This window comes from Coregonus lavaretus (assembly GCF_964263955.1).
Source record: "Coregonus lavaretus genome assembly, contig: HAP1_SCAFFOLD_240, whole genome shotgun sequence".
NCBI lineage: Eukaryota > Metazoa > Chordata > Actinopteri > Salmoniformes > Salmonidae > Coregonus > Coregonus lavaretus.
In genome coordinates this window covers 366,446-385,041 of record NW_028164405.1, presented here as the reverse complement: position 1 = coordinate 385,041, position 18,596 = coordinate 366,446, and the positions used below count along the sequence as shown (strand labels likewise).

Sequence of the window (18,596 nt, the reverse complement as noted above, 5' to 3'; positions counted from 1 at the left end):
GGCCGAGCTCTTCATTGAGACAGTGCTGAAACATCAATTCATGGGCAAGTCAGTGCCACATTTTAATTTGTGCCGAAATCAAAATGAAAGAAAAGTTATCTTGCAAATTCAGCAGGCTGTGGTGTGGAATAGGCTCTTAGATGTGTCGTCTTTATTTTATGACTTATTGTTAATGCCGTCTTTGGTGTTGCTTATCAATGCACAACCACCCTTTTCCCACTCCTATCTGTGGAACAGCTTGTTGTGTTGTGGCCATAGACATATAATCCATAGAAGGGTTTTGGAACCTCTTACCCTGGCAATTTGACTGTTAAACTCATAGGTACACTAGCAATGGCTGCCAGTCTATGGATTATATGTCTATGGTTGGTTGCGGCTGTCAGTTTGCCTTTTCACAAATTTCTAAATACAATTGTGCGAAGAATGTACAGTTTGGAGAGCAAATGCTGTCATTACTAAATGTGTCATGTGATAGGTATTTTAACGTTAATATTTTTATTACACACAAAACATTTCATTAATAAAATATTTAATCAGTCGTCTTCCTCAAATGACGGGGATGATGACTCAATCTTTTGTGAGAGGGAGGAAATCTGATTTCATTGGTCCTCAACTCACAGCTCAGACATTTCATTCAGGGTAAATGGAGTCAGCACTGAGTAAACCTGCCCCGGAGCAGGTTAGTTCTGAAGGATATGTTGCCATAGACATTTACCTGGCTAAAAGGTGAGCCACTATCGTATGACCGGTTAACCCGAGTTGAACTCAGAGTTGACCAAAGTTACCTCGCTAACTCCTCCAACCCGGTATGTACCCCTCTGGTCACAGATCTGTTTGTCTTGCCATCTCCTATTGGTCATTGTCATGCCAAACTGGAATCGGCTATAGCGCACAAACAGATCTGGGACCAGGCTAACTGCATCCTGTCCACAGAATTCGTCAAGAGCTCGGAAGGAGAGAACCAAGATCACTCTGATGGGAACATCAAGGTTCGGTTTGGAAACCAAGTTGAGGTAAGTTTGACAGTGAAGCTTCTTTCAAATACAATACATACAATACTAGGCTAATTGTCTTTACAATATGGTCGTATTTGACTCAATAGAGTTGTTGAGTGTCTGACCTCTTGTCTTTTTAAAGCTCGTCCCCATCATCTCAGACCCAGAGTATCTGTTGGATCAACACATCCTCCTGTGTGTCAAGTCCACAGACTGTGACGAATCCTATGGTGAGAAAGTAGGACAACTGTGGTCTGTTTGGATAGACTTGTTTTGAGAATGACACAGACCACATTTGGGCTGGTGTAAATACTAGTCTAGGTCTATGACTCATGATCATCTAGCTCTAATTTCCTTATATGAACTGTAACTCAGTAAAATCGTTGAAATTGTTGCATGTTGTGTTTATATTTTTGTTCAGTATAGTTCTGTCATCATCTAGCTGTCAAAGAGTAAAAGACAGCTTCTTCTAATCCTCCCCTCCCCTTCTCTCCTCCTCCTCCTCTTCTCTCCTCCTCCTCTTCTCTCTCCTCCTCTCCTCCTCTTCTCTCCTCTTCCTCTTCTCTCCTCCTCCTCTTCTCTCCTTCTCTTCTCTCCTCCTCCTCTTCTCTCTCCTCCTCTCCTCCTCTTCTCTCCTCTTCCTCTTCTCTCCTCCTCTTCTCTCTCCTCCTCTTCTCTCCTCCTCTCCTCTCCCCCTCTTCTCTCCTCCTCTCTCCTCCTCCTCCTCTTCTCTCCACCTCTTCTCTCCTCTTCTCTCCTCCTCCTCTCTCCTGTTCTCTCCTCTCCTCCTCCTCTTCTCTCCTCCTCTCCCCCTCTTCCCTCCTCCTCTTCTCTCCTCCTCCTCCTCTTCTCTCATCTTCTCTCCTCCTCCTCTCTCCTGTTCTCTCCACCTCTTCTCTCCTCTTCTCTCCTCCTCTTCTCTCCTCCTCTCCTCTCCCCCTCTTCTCTCCTCCTCTCTCCTCCTCCTCCTCTTCTCTCCACCTCTTCTCTCCTCTTCTCTCCTCCTCCTCTCTCCTGTTCTCTCCTCTTCTCTCCTCCTCCTCTCTCCTGTTCTCTCCTCCTCTTCTCTCGTTCTCTTCTCTCCTCCTCCTCCTCCTCCTCTCCTCCTCCTTCTCCTCCTGCTCCCTGACATGGTGTCATCCCTACAGGAGAGGGCTGTGTGGCTCTGCGAGCGGCAGAGTCCTCCTACACAGAGTTCCACGTGACGCTGACGCACCATGGGGAGCGGACAGGCACCCTGACGGGGGGTGTCCAGCTACGCACCTCTGGGGGCAAACAGACCGAGAAGTTATACGGTGAGGCTGAGAACCAATGCCATACTGCACCACTGATGTCCCAACAAACATAATGTATTCTCTTGTTGCTAAACACTCCTCCTTTTTCAGATTTCATCAAAGTGGAAAGGGATGATTCTGGTGCCCCAAAAGGAAAAGGTCTCGATCACAACAACAAGTGAGAACTCTCTCTTCACTCATGACTATTTTACAAGCTTGTGATCTCCGTTAAAATTGTGAGATGAGGACATGTGGTTATTCCTCCTGTTCAATAGGTTCGCTCTTCCCCATCCTACTGATATCACCAACCCTAGTTACATGGGGGTGGGCTACAAGTCTGGAGGTGTGACAGACAGGGGCTGGAGCTACAGCATGCAGCCCAGATCAGGCTCCGGAGGTGGGGGTGGTGTCGTTGGGCATGGGGGCAAGGACCAGACCCATGGAAACATCTTTCCCAAAAAGACTGGCTACGACCACAGCGCTGTGCGAAGCCCCACTGGAAAGGCATCAGATAATGTGTACGTTTCTCTTGCACTAGCCTAGCTCTAAGAGAAAAAAATATGTACGAGTTTATAGTTTTAAAAATTCTTAGAGGCCGGTTTCCCGAACACAGATTGAACTCCTTTGAAATATATTTTCAGTCGAGGGCTAGTCTTAATCTGTGTCTGGGAGAACAACCCTTGGTAAATTGGTGGAAGGGAATTTGTTGAGGTGGTTTGACCTCTAATATGGGGACTGACATTATTTAGGCCTACTTGAAGTGGAACTGAAATGGGACTGAACTGAACAATATTACTGCTATTTTCTCACAGAGTAGACAATGTACTGAGAGTGAAGAGATTGATTGATACCCCATTGTGAGTCTGTGAAGCTGAACTCTGAATGACCTGCTTCTGCGTGTGTGTGTGTGTGTTCGCATGTCTGTCTGTCTGTCTGTCCTGTCTTCCAGAGGTGAGGACGGGAAGCCAGCGGAGATGTTTGACAACCCTCTGTACGGCTCCATGGGGAAGTCTGGAGGAGGAGCTAAAGACCCACCAGACCCTCAGTGCTCCAAGGACCACCTGACCCCTCCAGACCCCATCTTCTCCTTCCCCAAACCCTCTGACCAGGACCCTGACCGCCCCCCGGTCCCCACCCCGCGTAACCGCTCTTACACCTGTTCTGAGACCAAGCCCCTGTGTTCACCCCCCACCACCTCCCTCCACCCCCAGTCCTACACCAAGAACCCTGTGAAGCCATCGCGCTCCGAAGGTGGCATGGTACTAACGGCCAATAGGCCGCCTCTGCCCATGAAGTCCCGCCCAGGCCAGGCGGACGCCACGCCCACTAAGCCTAGAGACTACAGAGACAGCTCGGAGCTGCCCAGCAAACTCCGCCCACCTTCAAGGCCCATCCAGCCCCTCCCCAAAGGAGGTAAGACTCCAGTAACTTTCCCACTCAAGTCCAGAGGCAAGTAGCCTCTATTCAAATATCAGGCAAGTAGCCTCTGTTCAAATATCAGGCAAGTAGCCTCTGTTCAAATATCAGGCAAGTAGCCTCTGTTCAAATATCAGGCAAGTAGCCTCTGTTCAAATATCAGGCAAGTAGCCTCTGTTCAAATATCAGGCAAGTAGCCTCTGTTCAAATATCAGGCAAGTAGCCTCTGTTCAAATATCAGGCAAGTAGCCTCCGTTCACATATCAGGCAAGTTGCGTATAGCTTCTGTTATGTTTTTAAACTAAGCATACCACAGAGGAAGAGGTTCTGTACATTCATTAAACTATGTACATAGTCAACACAACAGGCTGACGAAAAGCAGCATGGTCTTTGTCTGTAATTGAAAACATTTCTCTTCCCCTTTTCCCCAGCGCTTCAGGAGACAACTCAACCCTCGAAGATGGGCCGTTCAGTGAAATGACTGTCTGCTTTGGCTGAAAAGCCATGTTGGAAATTAGATGTTGAATGGGGGCTAGTGGCAGATGACAACTCACTCCAGCTTATCACCCCTGCCCGGTCACTCCACTGCTCGTCTTCCTGACTCTCCAAACTAGTCTTTCCTTTTCCATAGGCTATAGTACTGGATCTCCATAAGACATTTTATGAATTGTCTTCATGTCTCCTCTCGTGGATTTGTAGAGTCCTCCTATAAGAAGTATCATTGTTCATTTTTGCACAAACGCTGACCACCAGAAGAACTCTTTTAAGAGTATAGGAATCATTTTGAAGACTTGCTTGCAACCATCTGAACGTTTCTTCCTTGTATCTGCTGTTTGACAAAGAGCAGTCAAATCAATACTATTAAACTAACAGGAATCAGACTCACCTGCCTCTCCATTTCTTTTGTCCTATTAATTTTTCTCATCTGCTTTGAACCTTCCTATCTGTATTACAGACAGTTACATTCAGTTTACAACAGCCCAGTGTCCAACTATCCTTTATATATTTAAATGCTACCACCCGCTGGTATGTTGACAGTATTGCATGAGTGTGAATACATTTTGAAGCAAGTGGCCAACGTCATTGGATTGGAAAACTTTTAGCAACTGCATAGAAGATATACAAAGTATATTAATTAGCCTACTTACTCTACTCTGTCCATGAATTCATAACATAATAAAAAATAAAATAAATATAGCGTAAAATAAGATTTTATGAATGAAAATGTGAGCGCCCATTACAAATGTTTCTTCCACAATCATGACGTATTTTAAAATCGACCAATTGGTACATATGACGTCATCAACCTGAGACGAGGCAGCAGCGCTGAAAATTGAAAATGGTGAGAATATTTCGTGCTTTTGTTTGCTGTATTTTAATCGTTTTCTCTCGTTTTTGAAACGTTACAAAGCGTGTTGATAGTTATCAGCAACTCACATAGTTAAAACTGCATCTATATACAAATCAAACATGTTGTAGGAACGGTTTGAGGCCAGTGCGTGTGCTAGCATGTCTGAAGAATGAGCATGTCGTTGATTTTGCGTTTATCAACTAGCAAACTTTTGAGCTTAGTTAGTTAGGTAGTAACTAGTTACTTAGCTATAAAGAATTGTTGCCTGGAAATCCAGAAGTTACGGTCTCCTAGCTAGCGCAAGGAATGTTAGGCTACTAGCCAGCTAGTTAAGTCACTTAGCTAACTAATGTTAGCGATCTAGCAATTATTCATAACGCTGTAGCTAGCTAAGGTTAAATATATCTTCTGTATTGCAGCTTTTCTACTCCTTTTTCAAGTCCCTGGTGGGGAAGGACGTGGTGGTGGAGCTCAAAAATGACTTGAGGTTTGTATTATTGGCGTTCATAGCTAGCTAACGTTAGTGCATAAAGGTGGCGGAATTCAGATATTATGTTTTATAACAATAATGCATTTAACTTTTATAGCGCTTTTCATTAGACAAAATCTTAAAGCTCTTGAGCAAAATAAACAAGTAGTAATTAAAAACATTAATATAGGCTACAATAGTAGCTAGGTGAAGTCTGAGAGCTTCTTGCAGCCGCGGTGGTCATGAGAGGATCTGGAAGCTCATAGCTAGATGTTTTAGCACATCGTTGTAAACCTGCCCCGTAATAATAAACCAATAAATCAGCACGATCTACTTTTTCGTGTTTTTCTAATTTTTGGCATCTTGGAGCAAAAATTGGGATCATGTATACTGTGCTAATGAAGATACAAAAAAGAATAAGAGGAGTTTAGCAAACGAGTAAATGGTGTTAAGTGCATGCATTGAGGTATAAAATAACTGACGTGGATTCATTACGGAAACCGCTTAGGAACCAAACGGAAGCAAACGAGTTTATTTTTGGACAAATTCAGGTAGGTCCCTCCCCTTCTCGTTCCGTTTGCTTCAGTTTAAGAAACGTTTTGCAACTGAATCAGCTAATTTTCAAATACAGAGATCCATGGACCATCTATAGTACCCCACAGTGGAGGTGTCATAATACCCATAAAACCTAGAGGTCAAACAGGGAACTGGTTCCAGTCGTTTTTCCAGCAGTCATTTTTCCCATAGGGCATTTTAAAAACACTTACGGGCTGTGTTTCGTGTAGGCTTACCCTGGCGTGACATTTTGCTAACCATGTAAATCTCTCTCCGACAAGGTGACTTTTATCAATATATTCGGCTCTATTTACTCTCAGATTCGAAAATGCTAATTAGCATCAAAGTAGCCATCATGCAAAACTACAAATCCCTGCAAGCTCCTGTACGTCATCTCTAGCAGACACCTTTGCACAAGACAGTTCACAAAATTGTCCATTTAATGAAATTTAGCCAATGTATTCATTACTACATTTAGCGTCTGCTAAATGATGTAAATGTACATTTAGCTAATATTAGGTAGTTACTCCAGAGATTCTTATCTTTGCCTCGATTTGCTGTCTCGTCCAGATCATGACATTTGTAGTTCTTTAGGATAGCCACATTAGCAGCTAATTAGCATTTCATTATGGGAGTGGGTAAATACAGGCAAATATATTAAAAGTCACCTTGTCCGAGAGAGATTTACACTGTTATCAAAACGTCACTCCAGGGTAAGCCTACACGAAACACAGACGTTATTTTAAGTGTTTCTAAAATCCCCTATGGGGAAAAATGAATGGTGGAAAAACGATTGGAACCATTTCACTGTTTGACCGCTAGGTTTTATGGGATTAATTGACTCATACTGTGGTACTCAATATCCGGGTTGCATCTGGTTTACGAGGCCCAACTTCACATGCAGCACTAACACTCAAGTGTGCACAGGGAGAATCGCGGGCAGCAACGACGTAATCTGAACCAGTAAAAGAGACGAATATGACACTCTCCTTTCTTCCCTGAAAGCTACCGTTCACCAGCTCTGCGAGCGTCAAGTGAAAATACGCCTGCCCTGCCTGTATCTATCGTCTTAATGCTGTTACGCTCGTTATGTATTTCCAAAACATTTCTACGACCACCTCCGGTGCCTCTTCCGGTACAAAACAATACATTGAACATTTTTCAGTTGGTTGTAAAAATGTATTTTGACATTTTGTGGAAGTACATACTGGTCATAAAGGCAGTAAATGACGATCGTTGCAGTCAGGGCATATTTGGTGAGTAGCAAACAGAGCTGGAGAACGGTAGCTTTCTGGGCAGAAAGGAGATCTCGTCATATTCATCGTCTCCTTTGCCCAGATACCGGTTCACACGTCATTCCAAAAGCATGGCAGTATATAGGTTCATATCATCGGCTGTGAGTGATGTTTTGTGCACAAAGGTGATGACTAATGTGTCTTAGTAATTTTCTAATCGGACTTCCCTATGGGGGCCATCTATGGAAATGGTCTTTCTGGGCTGGACGTCAGTTAAACTGCGGTACCGAAAGCAAGACTGTAGGAGCAGTCAAAACCGTGCTTCCAGACCTGAACCCTGGCCCCTAGTGGTTTCCACTAGTTGCCACAGTCAAAATTGGCTATACAAAAGTTTTTAATTTAAGATTAGCAGTGTGTTTTTAAGTTTAAAATCACATTTTTAAGAAGATAAATCGTAGAAATAGGTGGGGTTTATGGCTGTTTCTCTGGAAATAGCTGGTCTAACACTACAACAAAACGGAGACCCCCTTGTACATAGCCGGCAGATCCGACACCTCCCGCTTGCTTACAGCTGCACTACAGGGTCGGACAGGCAGTTTGCTTAAATTATCGTCACGCCTGCTCTGCGGTGTCCCACCCTGCGGTGCAGCTGGAAGCAAGCGGGAGGTGTCGGATCTGCTGGCTAACTTGTACACTTTCCTTCATCTGAGGGTTGTTTTTGTAAAGGAGGGTAACAGTCTTTGGGTAAAGCAGTTTTGTCTGCTAGGGCAGACAACAGCCTGTACAATTTTCATGGAAATTCATTTTGTAAGATAAGCATACAAAATACACAATCAATACGCAATAATACATGCAATACAAAAAAAAAAAAAAACACTTGAAAGTGAGCACACACACACCCTGTCAGCCCATGTCACATGGCTTTAGGAGCACGTGTGCTCCTAATGAGAAGAAATAGGCGCAGGCAAAGACATTTAGGAGCACAATGAAAGGTATTTAAAGCTCGAATCTTTCATTTTTCTAGGCGCTCCTAAATTACAATTCCAGGTCGCACAGAAACAATATTTAGGCGTAAAGTCGGATAGAGAATGTAATGACAGGCTTGATGGAAACAGAAAATTTTTCGGTAAACTTCCCAAAATGTCGACAAAACAAAAAATAGCCTGGTTACCTTTTGGAATGAAGTTCGCCCAGCTTCTGTTCATACAGAAGGGCAGCAGCTCAACGTTTTGATCTAGGTGGCGGGTGGATGTCCTCGTCTCTTTCCCGTCTGTCATCGAGTCCCCGAAGCACCCTGCACTGCAAACCAAAACAATTGAAAGCTTGAGATGACAGATGTTGATTTTTTGCAAGTTACACATATTTTGTCTATTTTTTTTTTTTTTCAGCATCTGTGGGACACTTCACTCTGTTGATCAGGTAAGAGTAGAAGACGACCCAAACCGTTAGCGTTCGTCCGTTTTTTAAAAATGGGCTCTTAAGTTGTTGTGCTTGCTCTTGTCTTACAGTACCTGAACATTAAACTGACAGACATCAGCGTCACTGATCCAGAGAAGTATCCACATATGGTGAGTTGTGCTGTCCATACATCGGCCAATCTAGAGCTGGTTTCCCAGACATACTGTATTTAGCCCTATTTACAGTGCATTCGGAAAGTATTCAGACCCCTTGACTTTTTCCACATTTTGTTACGTTACAGCCTTATTCTAAAATTGATAAAATTTTGTTTTTTCTTTATCAATCTACACACATACATTTTACATTTTAGTCATTTAGCAGACGCTCTTATCCAGAGCGACTTACAGTTAGTGAGTGCATACATTTTTCATACTGGCCCCCCGTGGGAATCGAACCCACAACCCTGGCGTTGCAAGCGCCATGCTCTACCAACTGAGCTACAGGGGACCCCATAATGACAAAGCAAAAACAGGTTTTTAGATTTTTTGCAAATGTATTCAAAAATAAAAACGGAAATACATTTACATAAATATTCAGACCTTCACTCAGTACTTTGTTGAAGCACCTTTGGCAGCCATTACAGCCTCGAGTCTTCTTGGGTATGACGCTACAAGCTTGACACACCTGTATTTGGGGAGTTTCTCCCATTCTTCTCTGCAGATCCTCCCAAGCTCTGTCAGGTTGGATGGGGAGCGTCGCTGCACAGCTTTTTTCAGGTCTCTCCAGAGATGTTTGATCAGGTTCAAGTCCAGGCTCTGGCTGGGCCACTAAAGGACATTCAGAGACTTGTCCCGAAGCCACTCCTGTGTTGTCTTGGCTGTGTGCTTAGGGTCGTTGTCCTGTTGGAAGGTGAACTTCTCCCCAGTCTGAGGTCCTGAGCGCTCTGGAGCAGGTTTTCATCAAGGATCTCTCTGTACTTTGCTCCGCTCATCTTTCCCTCGATCCTAACTAGTCTCCCAGTCCCTGCCGTTGAAAAACGTCCCCACAGCATGATGCTGCCACCACCATGCTTCACCGTAGGGATGGTGCCAGGTTTCCTCCAGACGTGACGCTTGGCATTCAGTCCAAATAGTTCAATCTTGTTCATCAGACCAGAGAATCTTGTTTCTCACGGTCTGAGAGTCCTGTAGGTGCCTTTTGGGAAACTCCAAGCGGGCTGTCATGTGCCTTTCACTGAAGAGTGGCTTCCGTCTGGCCACTCTACCATAAAGGCCTGATTGGTGGAGTGCTGCAGAGATTGTCCTTCTGGAAGGTTCTCCCATCTCCACAGAGGAACCATCAGGTTCTTGGTCACCTCCCTGACCAAGGCCCTTCTCCCCCGATTGCTCAGTTTGGCCGGACGGCCAGCTCTAGGAAGAGTCTTGGTGGTTCCGAACTTCCATTTTAAGAATGATGGAGGCCACTGTGTTCTTGGGGACCTTCAATGCTGCAGACATTTTTTGGTACCCTTCCCCAGATCTGTGCCTCGACACAATCCTGTCTCTGAGCTCTACGGACAATTCCTTCGACTTCATGGCTTGGTTTTTGCTCTGACTTGGTATTTTCAATTTTTTTTAAATTAGCAAAAAAATTTAGCCTGTTTTTGCTTTGTCATTATGGGGTATTGTGTGTAGATTGATGAGGAACATTTTTAATTTAATCAATTTTGCTACGGGGCGGTAGTCATTTATGGAAGGTTACCTTCGCATTCTTGGGCACAGGGACTATGGTGGTCTGCTTGAAATGTGGGTTTTACAGACTCAGACTACAGACTGGGTCAGTCCAGTACTACACTTAATCTGTGTCTGGGGAAACCAATTCCTTCCTTCACAACCCCGTCTCAGAAGGCCAATGCCTTCCTTCACAACCCCGTCTCAGAAGGCCAATGCCTTCCTTCACAACCCCGTCTCAGAAGGCCAATGCCTTCCTTCACCACCCCGTCTCAGAAGGCCAATGCCTTCCTTCACAACCCCGTCTCAGAAGGCCAATGCCTTCCTTCACAACCCCGTCTCAGAAGGCCAATGCCTTCCTTCACAACCCCGTCTCAGAAGGCCAATGCCTTCCTTCACAACCCCGTCTCAGAAGGCCAATGCCTTCCTTCACAACCCCGTCTCAGAAGGCCAATGCCTTCCTTCACCACCCCGTCTCAGAAGGCCAATGCCTTCCTTCACAACCCCGTCTCAGAAGGCCAATGCCTTCCTTCACAACCCCGTCTCAGAAGGCCAATGCCTTCCTTCACAACCCCGTCTCAGAAGGCCAATGCCTTCCTTCACCACCCCGTCTCAGAAGGCCAATGCCTTCCTTCACCACACCGTCTCAGAAGGCCAATGCCTTCCTTCACAACCCCGTCTCAGAAGGCCAATGCCTTCCTTCACCACACCGTCTCAGAAGGCCAATGCCTTCCTTCACCACACCGTCTCAGAAGGCCAATGCCTTCCTTCACCAACCCCGTCTCAGAAGGCCAATGCCTTCCTTCACCACACCGTCTCAGAAGGCCAATGCCTTCCTTCACAACCCCGTCTCAGAAGGCCAATGCCTTCCTTCACCACACCGTCTCAGAAGGCCAATGCCTTCCTTCACCACCCCGTCTCAGAAGGCCAATGCCTTCCTTCACAACCCCGTCTCAGAAGGCCAATGCCTTCCTTCACCACACCGTCTCAGAAGGCCAATGCCTTCCTTCACCACCCCGTCTCAGAAGGCCAATGCCTTCCTTCACAACCCCGTCTCAGAAGGCCAATGCCTTCCTTCACCACCCCGTCTCAGAAGGCCAATGCCTTCCTTCACCACCCCGTCTCAGAAGGCCAATGCCTTCCTTCACAACCCCGTCTCAGAAGGCCAATGCCTTCCTTCACAACCCCGTCTCAGAAGGCCAATGCCTTCCTTCACAACCCCGTCTCAGAAGGCCAATGCCTTCCTTCACAACCCCGTCTCAGAAGGCCAATGCCTTCCTTCACAACCCCGTCTCAGAAGGCCAATGCCTTCCTTCACAACCCCGTCTCAGAAGGCCAATGCCTTCCTTCACCACCCCGTCTCAGAAGGCCAATGCCTTCCTTCACAACCCCGTCTCAGAAGGCCAATGCCTTCCTTCACAACCCCGTCTCAGAAGGCCAATGCCTTCCTTCACAACCCCGTCTCAGAAGGCCAATGCCTTCCTTCACAACCCCGTCTCAGAAGGCCAATTCCTTCCTTCACAACCCCGTCTCAGAAGGCCAATGCCTTCCTTCACAACCCCGTCTCAGAAGGCCAATGCCTTCCTTCACCACACCGTCTCAGAAGGCCAATGCCTTCCTTCACCACACCGTCTCAGAAGGCCAATGCCTTCCTTCACCAACCCCGTCTCAGAAGGCCAATGCCTTCCTTCACCACACCGTCTCAGAAGGCCAATGCCTTCCTTCACAACCCCGTCTCAGAAGGCCAATGCCTTCCTTCACCACACCGTCTCAGAAGGCCAATGCCTTCCTTCACCACACCGTCTCAGAAGGCCAATGCCTTCCTTCACAACCCCGTCTCAGAAGGCCAATGCCTTCCTTCACAACCCCGTCTCAGAAGGCCAATGCCTTCCTTCACCACCCCGTCTCAGAAGGCCAATGCCTTCCTTCACCACCCCGTCTCAGAAGGCCAATGCCTTCCTTCACAACCCCGTCTCAGAAGGCCAATGCCTTCCTTCACAACCCCGTCTCAGAAGGCCAATGCCTTCCTTCACAACCCCGTCTCAGAAGGCCAATGCCTTCCTTCACAACCCCGTCTCAGAAGGCCAATGCCTTCCTTCACAACCCCGTCTCAGAAGGCCAATGCCTTCCTTCACAACCCCGTCTCAGAAGGCCAATGCCTTCCTTCACAACCCCGTCTCAGAAGGCCAATGCCTTCCTTCACAACCCCGTCTCAGAAGGCCAATGCCTTCCTTCACCAACCCCGTCTCAGAAGGCCAATGCCTTCCTTCACCACCCCGTCTCAGAAGGCCAATGCCTTCCTTCACCACCCCGTCTCAGAAGGCCAATGCCTTCCTTCACCACCCCGTCTCAGAAGGCCAATGCCTTCCTTCACAACCCCGTCTCAGAAGGCCAATGCCTTCCTTCACAACCCCGTCTCAGAAGGCCAATGCCTTCCTTCACCACCCCGTCTCAGAAGGCCAATGCCTTCCTTCACAACCCCGTCTCAGAAGGCCAATGCCTTCCTTCACAACCCCGTCTCAGAAGGCCAATGCCTTCCTTCACAACCCCGTCTCAGAAGGCCAATGCCTTCCTTCACAACCCCGTCTCAGAAGGCCAATGCCTTCCTTCACAACCCCGTCTCAGAAGGCCAATGCCTTCCTTCACCACCCCGTCTCAGAAGGCCAATGCCTTCCTTCACAACCCCGTCTCAGGATCTTCAGAATGCTGTGAAATAAATCAATAGGGGGTGTTTTCCTGTTTTTGTTCTCTAAAGTGATAAATTCAGCCCGTTGTTTTTCCTAATGCTACCTGTTCTGTTACCTTGTGTCGACAGTTATCAGTGAAGAACTGTTTCATTCGAGGCTCCGTGGTGCGATACGTCCAGCTTCCTGCAGATGAGGTTGACACTCAGCTGCTACAGGATGCTGCGCGAAAGGAGGCTCTGCAACAGAAGCAGTGATGCTTTAACACGTGACATCACGGGTGGGAGGGAGGGAGGGAGGTATTGGAACATTAACAAATATGTTTAGTTGGGTGTAACAATCATTCGGGTATCAAAAAGTTTCTAAATATTTGCGGGTATCAAAATAATTTAATCTGTGTTTGCATAGTATAACTGTTGCCCCTGAAATGCATTCCTTAATGTCTAGCCTTTGTTGCAGTGCTTAGTGTCACCTACCTCAAATGCCAACCGAGGTCTCACAGCACTTGATACCCTTCTGTTTTGGTTTTTGTAAACATTTGGGCGAGCTTCCAGCACTTCCATTTCTCTATTCAATACAGCACCACTCTCTGTGTTTGACTGATCCAGATTCCGCACGTGTTATCTTCTTATATTTTTTTGAGAAACGTTGTGCAAAAATGTGTATATATTCTCCTTCTGAATGTGCCCATCATGAATGAAGGCTATTTTTACTGTTCTTCAGCTCAGATTGAGAATATTCTCTGCCCTTTTTCTTTGTAAAACCAGTTTTGAGCTTGTATGACTCGATGTTATTTAGATCAGCTTTTTGATGTGGTGTACATAAACCTTGTTTCAATCCTTTTCTTATTGTCCAATCATTTGAATGTTTGTATACAGTACGGCTACAGTGGGGGAAAAAAGTATTTAGTCAGCCACCAATTGTGCAAGTTCTCCCACTTAAAAAGATGAGAGAGGCCTGTAATTTTCATCATAGGTACACGTCAACTATGACAGACAAATTGAGAAGAAAAAAATCCAGAAAATCACATTGTAGGATTTTTAATGAATTTATTTGCAAATTATGGTGGAAAATAGAAAATAGCATTGTATCTGGTCAAACACCATTTTTTCCAATAGTTTACTAAGGGTCGGTAACAGGCTGATTGGTCGACTATTTGAGCCAGTAAAGGGGGCTTTACTATTCTTAGGTAGCGGAATTAAATAATTAATAATAATTAATACTTTTGCTTTCCTCCAGGCCTGAGGGCACACACTTTTTTTGTATGCGTAGATTGAAAATATGGCAAATAGGAGTGGCAATATAATAATAATAATATGCCATTTAGCAGACGCTTATATCCAAAGCGACTTACAGTCATGTGTGCATAAATTTTTACGTATGGGTGGTCCCCGGGGATCAATGCTCTATCAATTGAGCTACAGAGGACCACACAGTTTTAGTCCGCTATTGGCCCCGGTAATCTTCCATCCAAGTTGTCAGACCCCCGGTGTCATTGTTGATAGATAAAACATTTGACACCTCTTACACTCACGTTTCGGAAATCAAAATTACAACGTTTGTCTTTCATAATTTGGTCAGTTATACTTGGATGTGTAGTGTCGGCATTAAGTTTTTGCTAATCTTGCCGATGGAAAAAAATTATTGAAGGAGTTGGCAATATCAGTGGGTTTTGTGATGAATGTGCCATCTGATTCAACGAATGATGGAGCTGAGTTTGCCTTTTTACCAAAAATGACCTTTAAGTTTAAATGTCATTTAAGGGGCTCCAAAGCTTTTTACTATCATTCTTTATGTCATTTATCTTTGTTTCATAGTGTAGTTTCTTCTTATTTTTATTCAGTTTAGTCACATGATTTCTCAGTATGTTTGCCAATCGGTTGTGCAGTCAAGACTTATTTGCCATTCCTTTTGCCTCATCCCTCTCAACCATAAATTTTTTTTCAATTCCTGCTCAATCCACAGGGATTTAACAGTTTTTACAGTCATTGTCTTAATGGGTGTATGCTTATTAGTAACTGGAATAAGCAATTTCATAAATCTGTCAACTGCAGTGTCTGGTTGCTCCTCATTACACACCACAGACCAGCAAATATTTACATTGGAATCACTACAAAACGTATTGTATGACCTCTTATACACTATATTAGGCCCAGCCTTTGGAACTTTGGTTTTCCTAGATATGGCTACTATATTGTGATCACTACATCCAATGGATTTGGATACTGCTTTAAAGCAAATTTTCTGCAGCATTAGTAAGATGTGATCAATACATGTTGATGATTTCATTCCTGTGCTGTTTGTAACTACCCTGGTAGGTTGACTGATAACCTGAGCCAGGTTGCAGGCACTGGTTACTGTTCAAAGCTTTCTCTTGAGTGGGCAGCTTGATGAAAGCCAGTCAATATTTAGGTCACCCAGAAAGTATACCTCTCCATTGATATCACATACATTATTAAGCATTTCACATGTTATCCAGATACTGACTGTTAGCACTTGGTGGTCTATAGCAGCTTCCCACCAGAATGGGCTTTAGGTGAGGCAGATGAACCTGTAGCCATATTACTTCAACAGTATTTAACATGAGATCCTCTCTCAGCTTTACAGGAATGTGGTTCTGAATATAAACAGCAACACCTCCACCGTTGGCATTTCTGTCTTTTCTGTAAATGTTATAACCTTGTATTGCTACCCACTGTATCATCAAAGGTATTATCTAAGTGAGTTTCAGACATGGTCAGAATATGAATGTCATCTGTTACTATCAAGTTGTTGATTTCATGAACCTTGTTTCTTATGCTGCATATGTTAATGTGGGCTATTACAACCCATATGAATGCCCTATGACAGTAAACAGCAGTTAGAATACATTCGGAAAGTATTCAGACCCCTTGACTTTTTCCACATTTTGTTACGTTACAGCCTTATTCTAAAATTGATGAAATCATTTTTTTCCCTCATCAATCTACACACAATACCCCATAATGACGAAGGTTTTAGATATTTTTGCAAATGTATAAAAAAAAAAGTTATTATTTACATAAGTATTCAGACCCTTTAATATGAGACTCGAAATTGAGCTCAGGTGAATGCTGTTTCCATTGATCATCCTTGAGATGTTTCTACAACTTAATTTCGAGTCCATCTGTGGTAAATTCAATTGATTGGACATGATTTGGAAAGGCTATATAAGGTCCCACAGTTGACAGTGCATGTCAATGCAAAAACCAAGCCATGAGGTCGAAGGAATTGTCCGTAGAGCTCCGAGACAGGATTGTGTCGAGGAACAGATCTGGGGAAGGGTACCAAAACATTTCTGAGCATTGAAGGTCCCCAAGAACACAGTGGCCTCCATCATTCTTACATGGAGGAAGTTAGGAACCACCAAGACTCTTCCTAGAGCTGGCCGCCCGGCCAAACTGTCGGGGAAGAAGGGCCTTGGTCAGGGAGGTGACCAAGAACCCGATGGTCACTCTGACAGAGCTCCAGAGTTCCTCTGTGGAGATGGGAGAACCTTCCAGAAGGAAAGTCATCTCTGCAGCACTCCACCAATCAGGCCTTTATGGTAGAGTGGCCAGACGGAAGCCACTCCTCAGTAAAAGGCACATGACAGCCTGCTTGGAGTAGCCAAAAGGCACCCAAAGAACTCTCAGACCATGAGAAACAAGATTCTCTGGTCTAATGAAACCAAGATTGAACCCTTTGGCCTGAATGCCAAGCGTCACGTCTGGAGGAAACCTGGCACCATCCCTACGGTGAAGTATGGTGGTGGCAGCATCATGCTGTGGTGATGTTTTTCAGCAGCAGGGACTGGGAGACTAGTCAGGATCGAGGGAAAGATGAACGGAGCAAAGTACAGAGAGAACCTTGATGAAAACCTGCTCCAGAGCTCTCAGGACCTCAGACTGGGGCGAAGGTTCACCTTCCAACAGGACAACGACCCTAAGCACACAGCCAAGACAACGCCGGAGTGGCTTCGGGACAGGTCTCTGAATGTCCTTGAGTGGCACAGCCAGAGCCCGGACTTGAACCCGATCAAACATCTCTGGAGAGACATGAAAATAGCTGTGCAGCGACGCTCCCCATCCAACCTGACAGAGCTTGAGAGGATTTGCTGAGAAGAATGGGAGAAACTCCCAAAATACAGGTGTGCCAAGCTTGTAGCGTCATTCTCAAGAAGACATGAGGCTGTAATCGCTGCCAAAGGTGCTTCAACAAAGTACTGAGGAAAGGGTCTGAATACTTATTTAAATGTGATATTTCATTATTTATTTTGTATACATTTGCACAAAAAAAAAAAAAAAAAAAAGATTGCTTTGTCATTATGGGGTATTGTGCGTAGATTGAGGGGAAAAAAACGATTTAATCAATTTTGGAATAAGGCTGTAACGTAACAAAATGTGGAAAAAGTCAAGGGGTCTGAATACTTTACGAATGCACTGTATATAGGCCAGTACTGATGTCTTGAACAAGCAGAATTCTGCAGACGGGGAAATGGAATTGGGCCCTGGTCTGCTGATTAGTTGAGGAACATGAGGTCAGCTCAACTGTGATCAGCCAGGTGTAGATAATTTGACTAGATGGCAATTGCCACACAAACTCATGTGTAACATGTTCTGAAGGTGAACATCTTATCAGCAGAATAGTGTGGTCATCCCTGTGAGACATTCATGGAAGACTTCACTTCAACAACATCCCAGTAGATGAAGATGGAAGTTATTATGGTAAATTGACTACTTACATTGGAACAAATAGTCTATTTATACATGTATGTTAAATACTGTGGGATATTGAGTATGCTTTCAAAACTAACAGCAGTTTCAAGCAGCAAACCGAACCCCCTGGAGTCGATTGACGCACCCGCGCTTCAGTCTAATTAGCATGATGCAACAATTCCCATAAAAATCTAGTCTCTTAAACCGACCCTAGGCAAAAGCAGTGGCCATGTTTGAGAGGATGAAAACCGCAATGTATCATGGGTAAATTGTGATTGAGTGACTGATCTACAAATAATGAGTGGTTATTTATGATCCTGATGTGTAGATGTGTCAGTCGGCAGTCGCCTGCAGTAGTTTTGATGCTCTCCCACGCGGCCATTAATCTGGTTTCAATGATGGACTCATTTGGCATAGAGGAACTACAGTACCAGTCAAAAGTTTTAGAACACCTACTCATTCCAAGGTTTTTCTTAATTTTTTTACTATTTTCTACATTGTAGAATAATAGCGAAGACATCAAAACTATGAAATAACACAAATGGAATCATCTAGTAACCAAAAAAAGAGTTAAACAAATCAAACTATATTTTATATTTGAGATTCTTTATATTTTAGATTCTTCAAAAGTAGTCACCCTTTGCCTCGATGACAGCTTTGCTCACTCTTGGCATTCTCTCAAACAGCTTCATTCAGATTCCCTGTTAATTTCAACATCAGACGAGGAGTACTCTGATAATGAGGTGTCTTTCATTTAATGTAATCTAACTTGAGGGAGAAACTTCAATGAAACTG

The 18,596-nt window shown here is 44.7% G+C and overlaps 2 protein-coding genes across 2 annotated transcripts in view; both read left to right on the top strand.

Annotated features, from left to right (window-relative positions):
* Window positions 1–4,566, top strand: part of inpp5d (inositol polyphosphate-5-phosphatase D) — a 35,779-nt gene extending 31,213 nt beyond the window's left edge. The window contains exons 21-27 of the mRNA XM_084192050.1: window positions 934–1,013; window positions 1,138–1,225; window positions 2,144–2,290; window positions 2,381–2,447; window positions 2,545–2,787; window positions 3,219–3,682; window positions 4,117–4,566. Of these exons, the coding sequence (XP_084048176.1) occupies window positions 934–1,013; window positions 1,138–1,225; window positions 2,144–2,290; window positions 2,381–2,447; window positions 2,545–2,787; window positions 3,219–3,682; window positions 4,117–4,166 (1,139 nt within the window). The 3' untranslated portion in view covers window positions 4,167–4,566. The remainder of the gene's footprint in view (window positions 1–933; window positions 1,014–1,137; window positions 1,226–2,143; window positions 2,291–2,380; window positions 2,448–2,544; window positions 2,788–3,218; window positions 3,683–4,116) is intronic.
* A 408-nt stretch (window positions 4,567–4,974) lies between these two features.
* Window positions 4,975–13,928, top strand: smx5. The gene is made up of 5 exons (XM_084192049.1): window positions 4,975–5,027; window positions 5,456–5,523; window positions 8,684–8,714; window positions 8,804–8,863; window positions 13,218–13,928. Exons 1-5 carry the CDS (start codon window positions 5,025–5,027, stop codon window positions 13,341–13,343), a joined length of 288 nt encoding a protein of 95 aa, XP_084048175.1. The 5' UTR covers window positions 4,975–5,024; the 3' UTR covers window positions 13,344–13,928.
* Window positions 13,929–18,596: the final 4,668 nt, after the last annotated feature.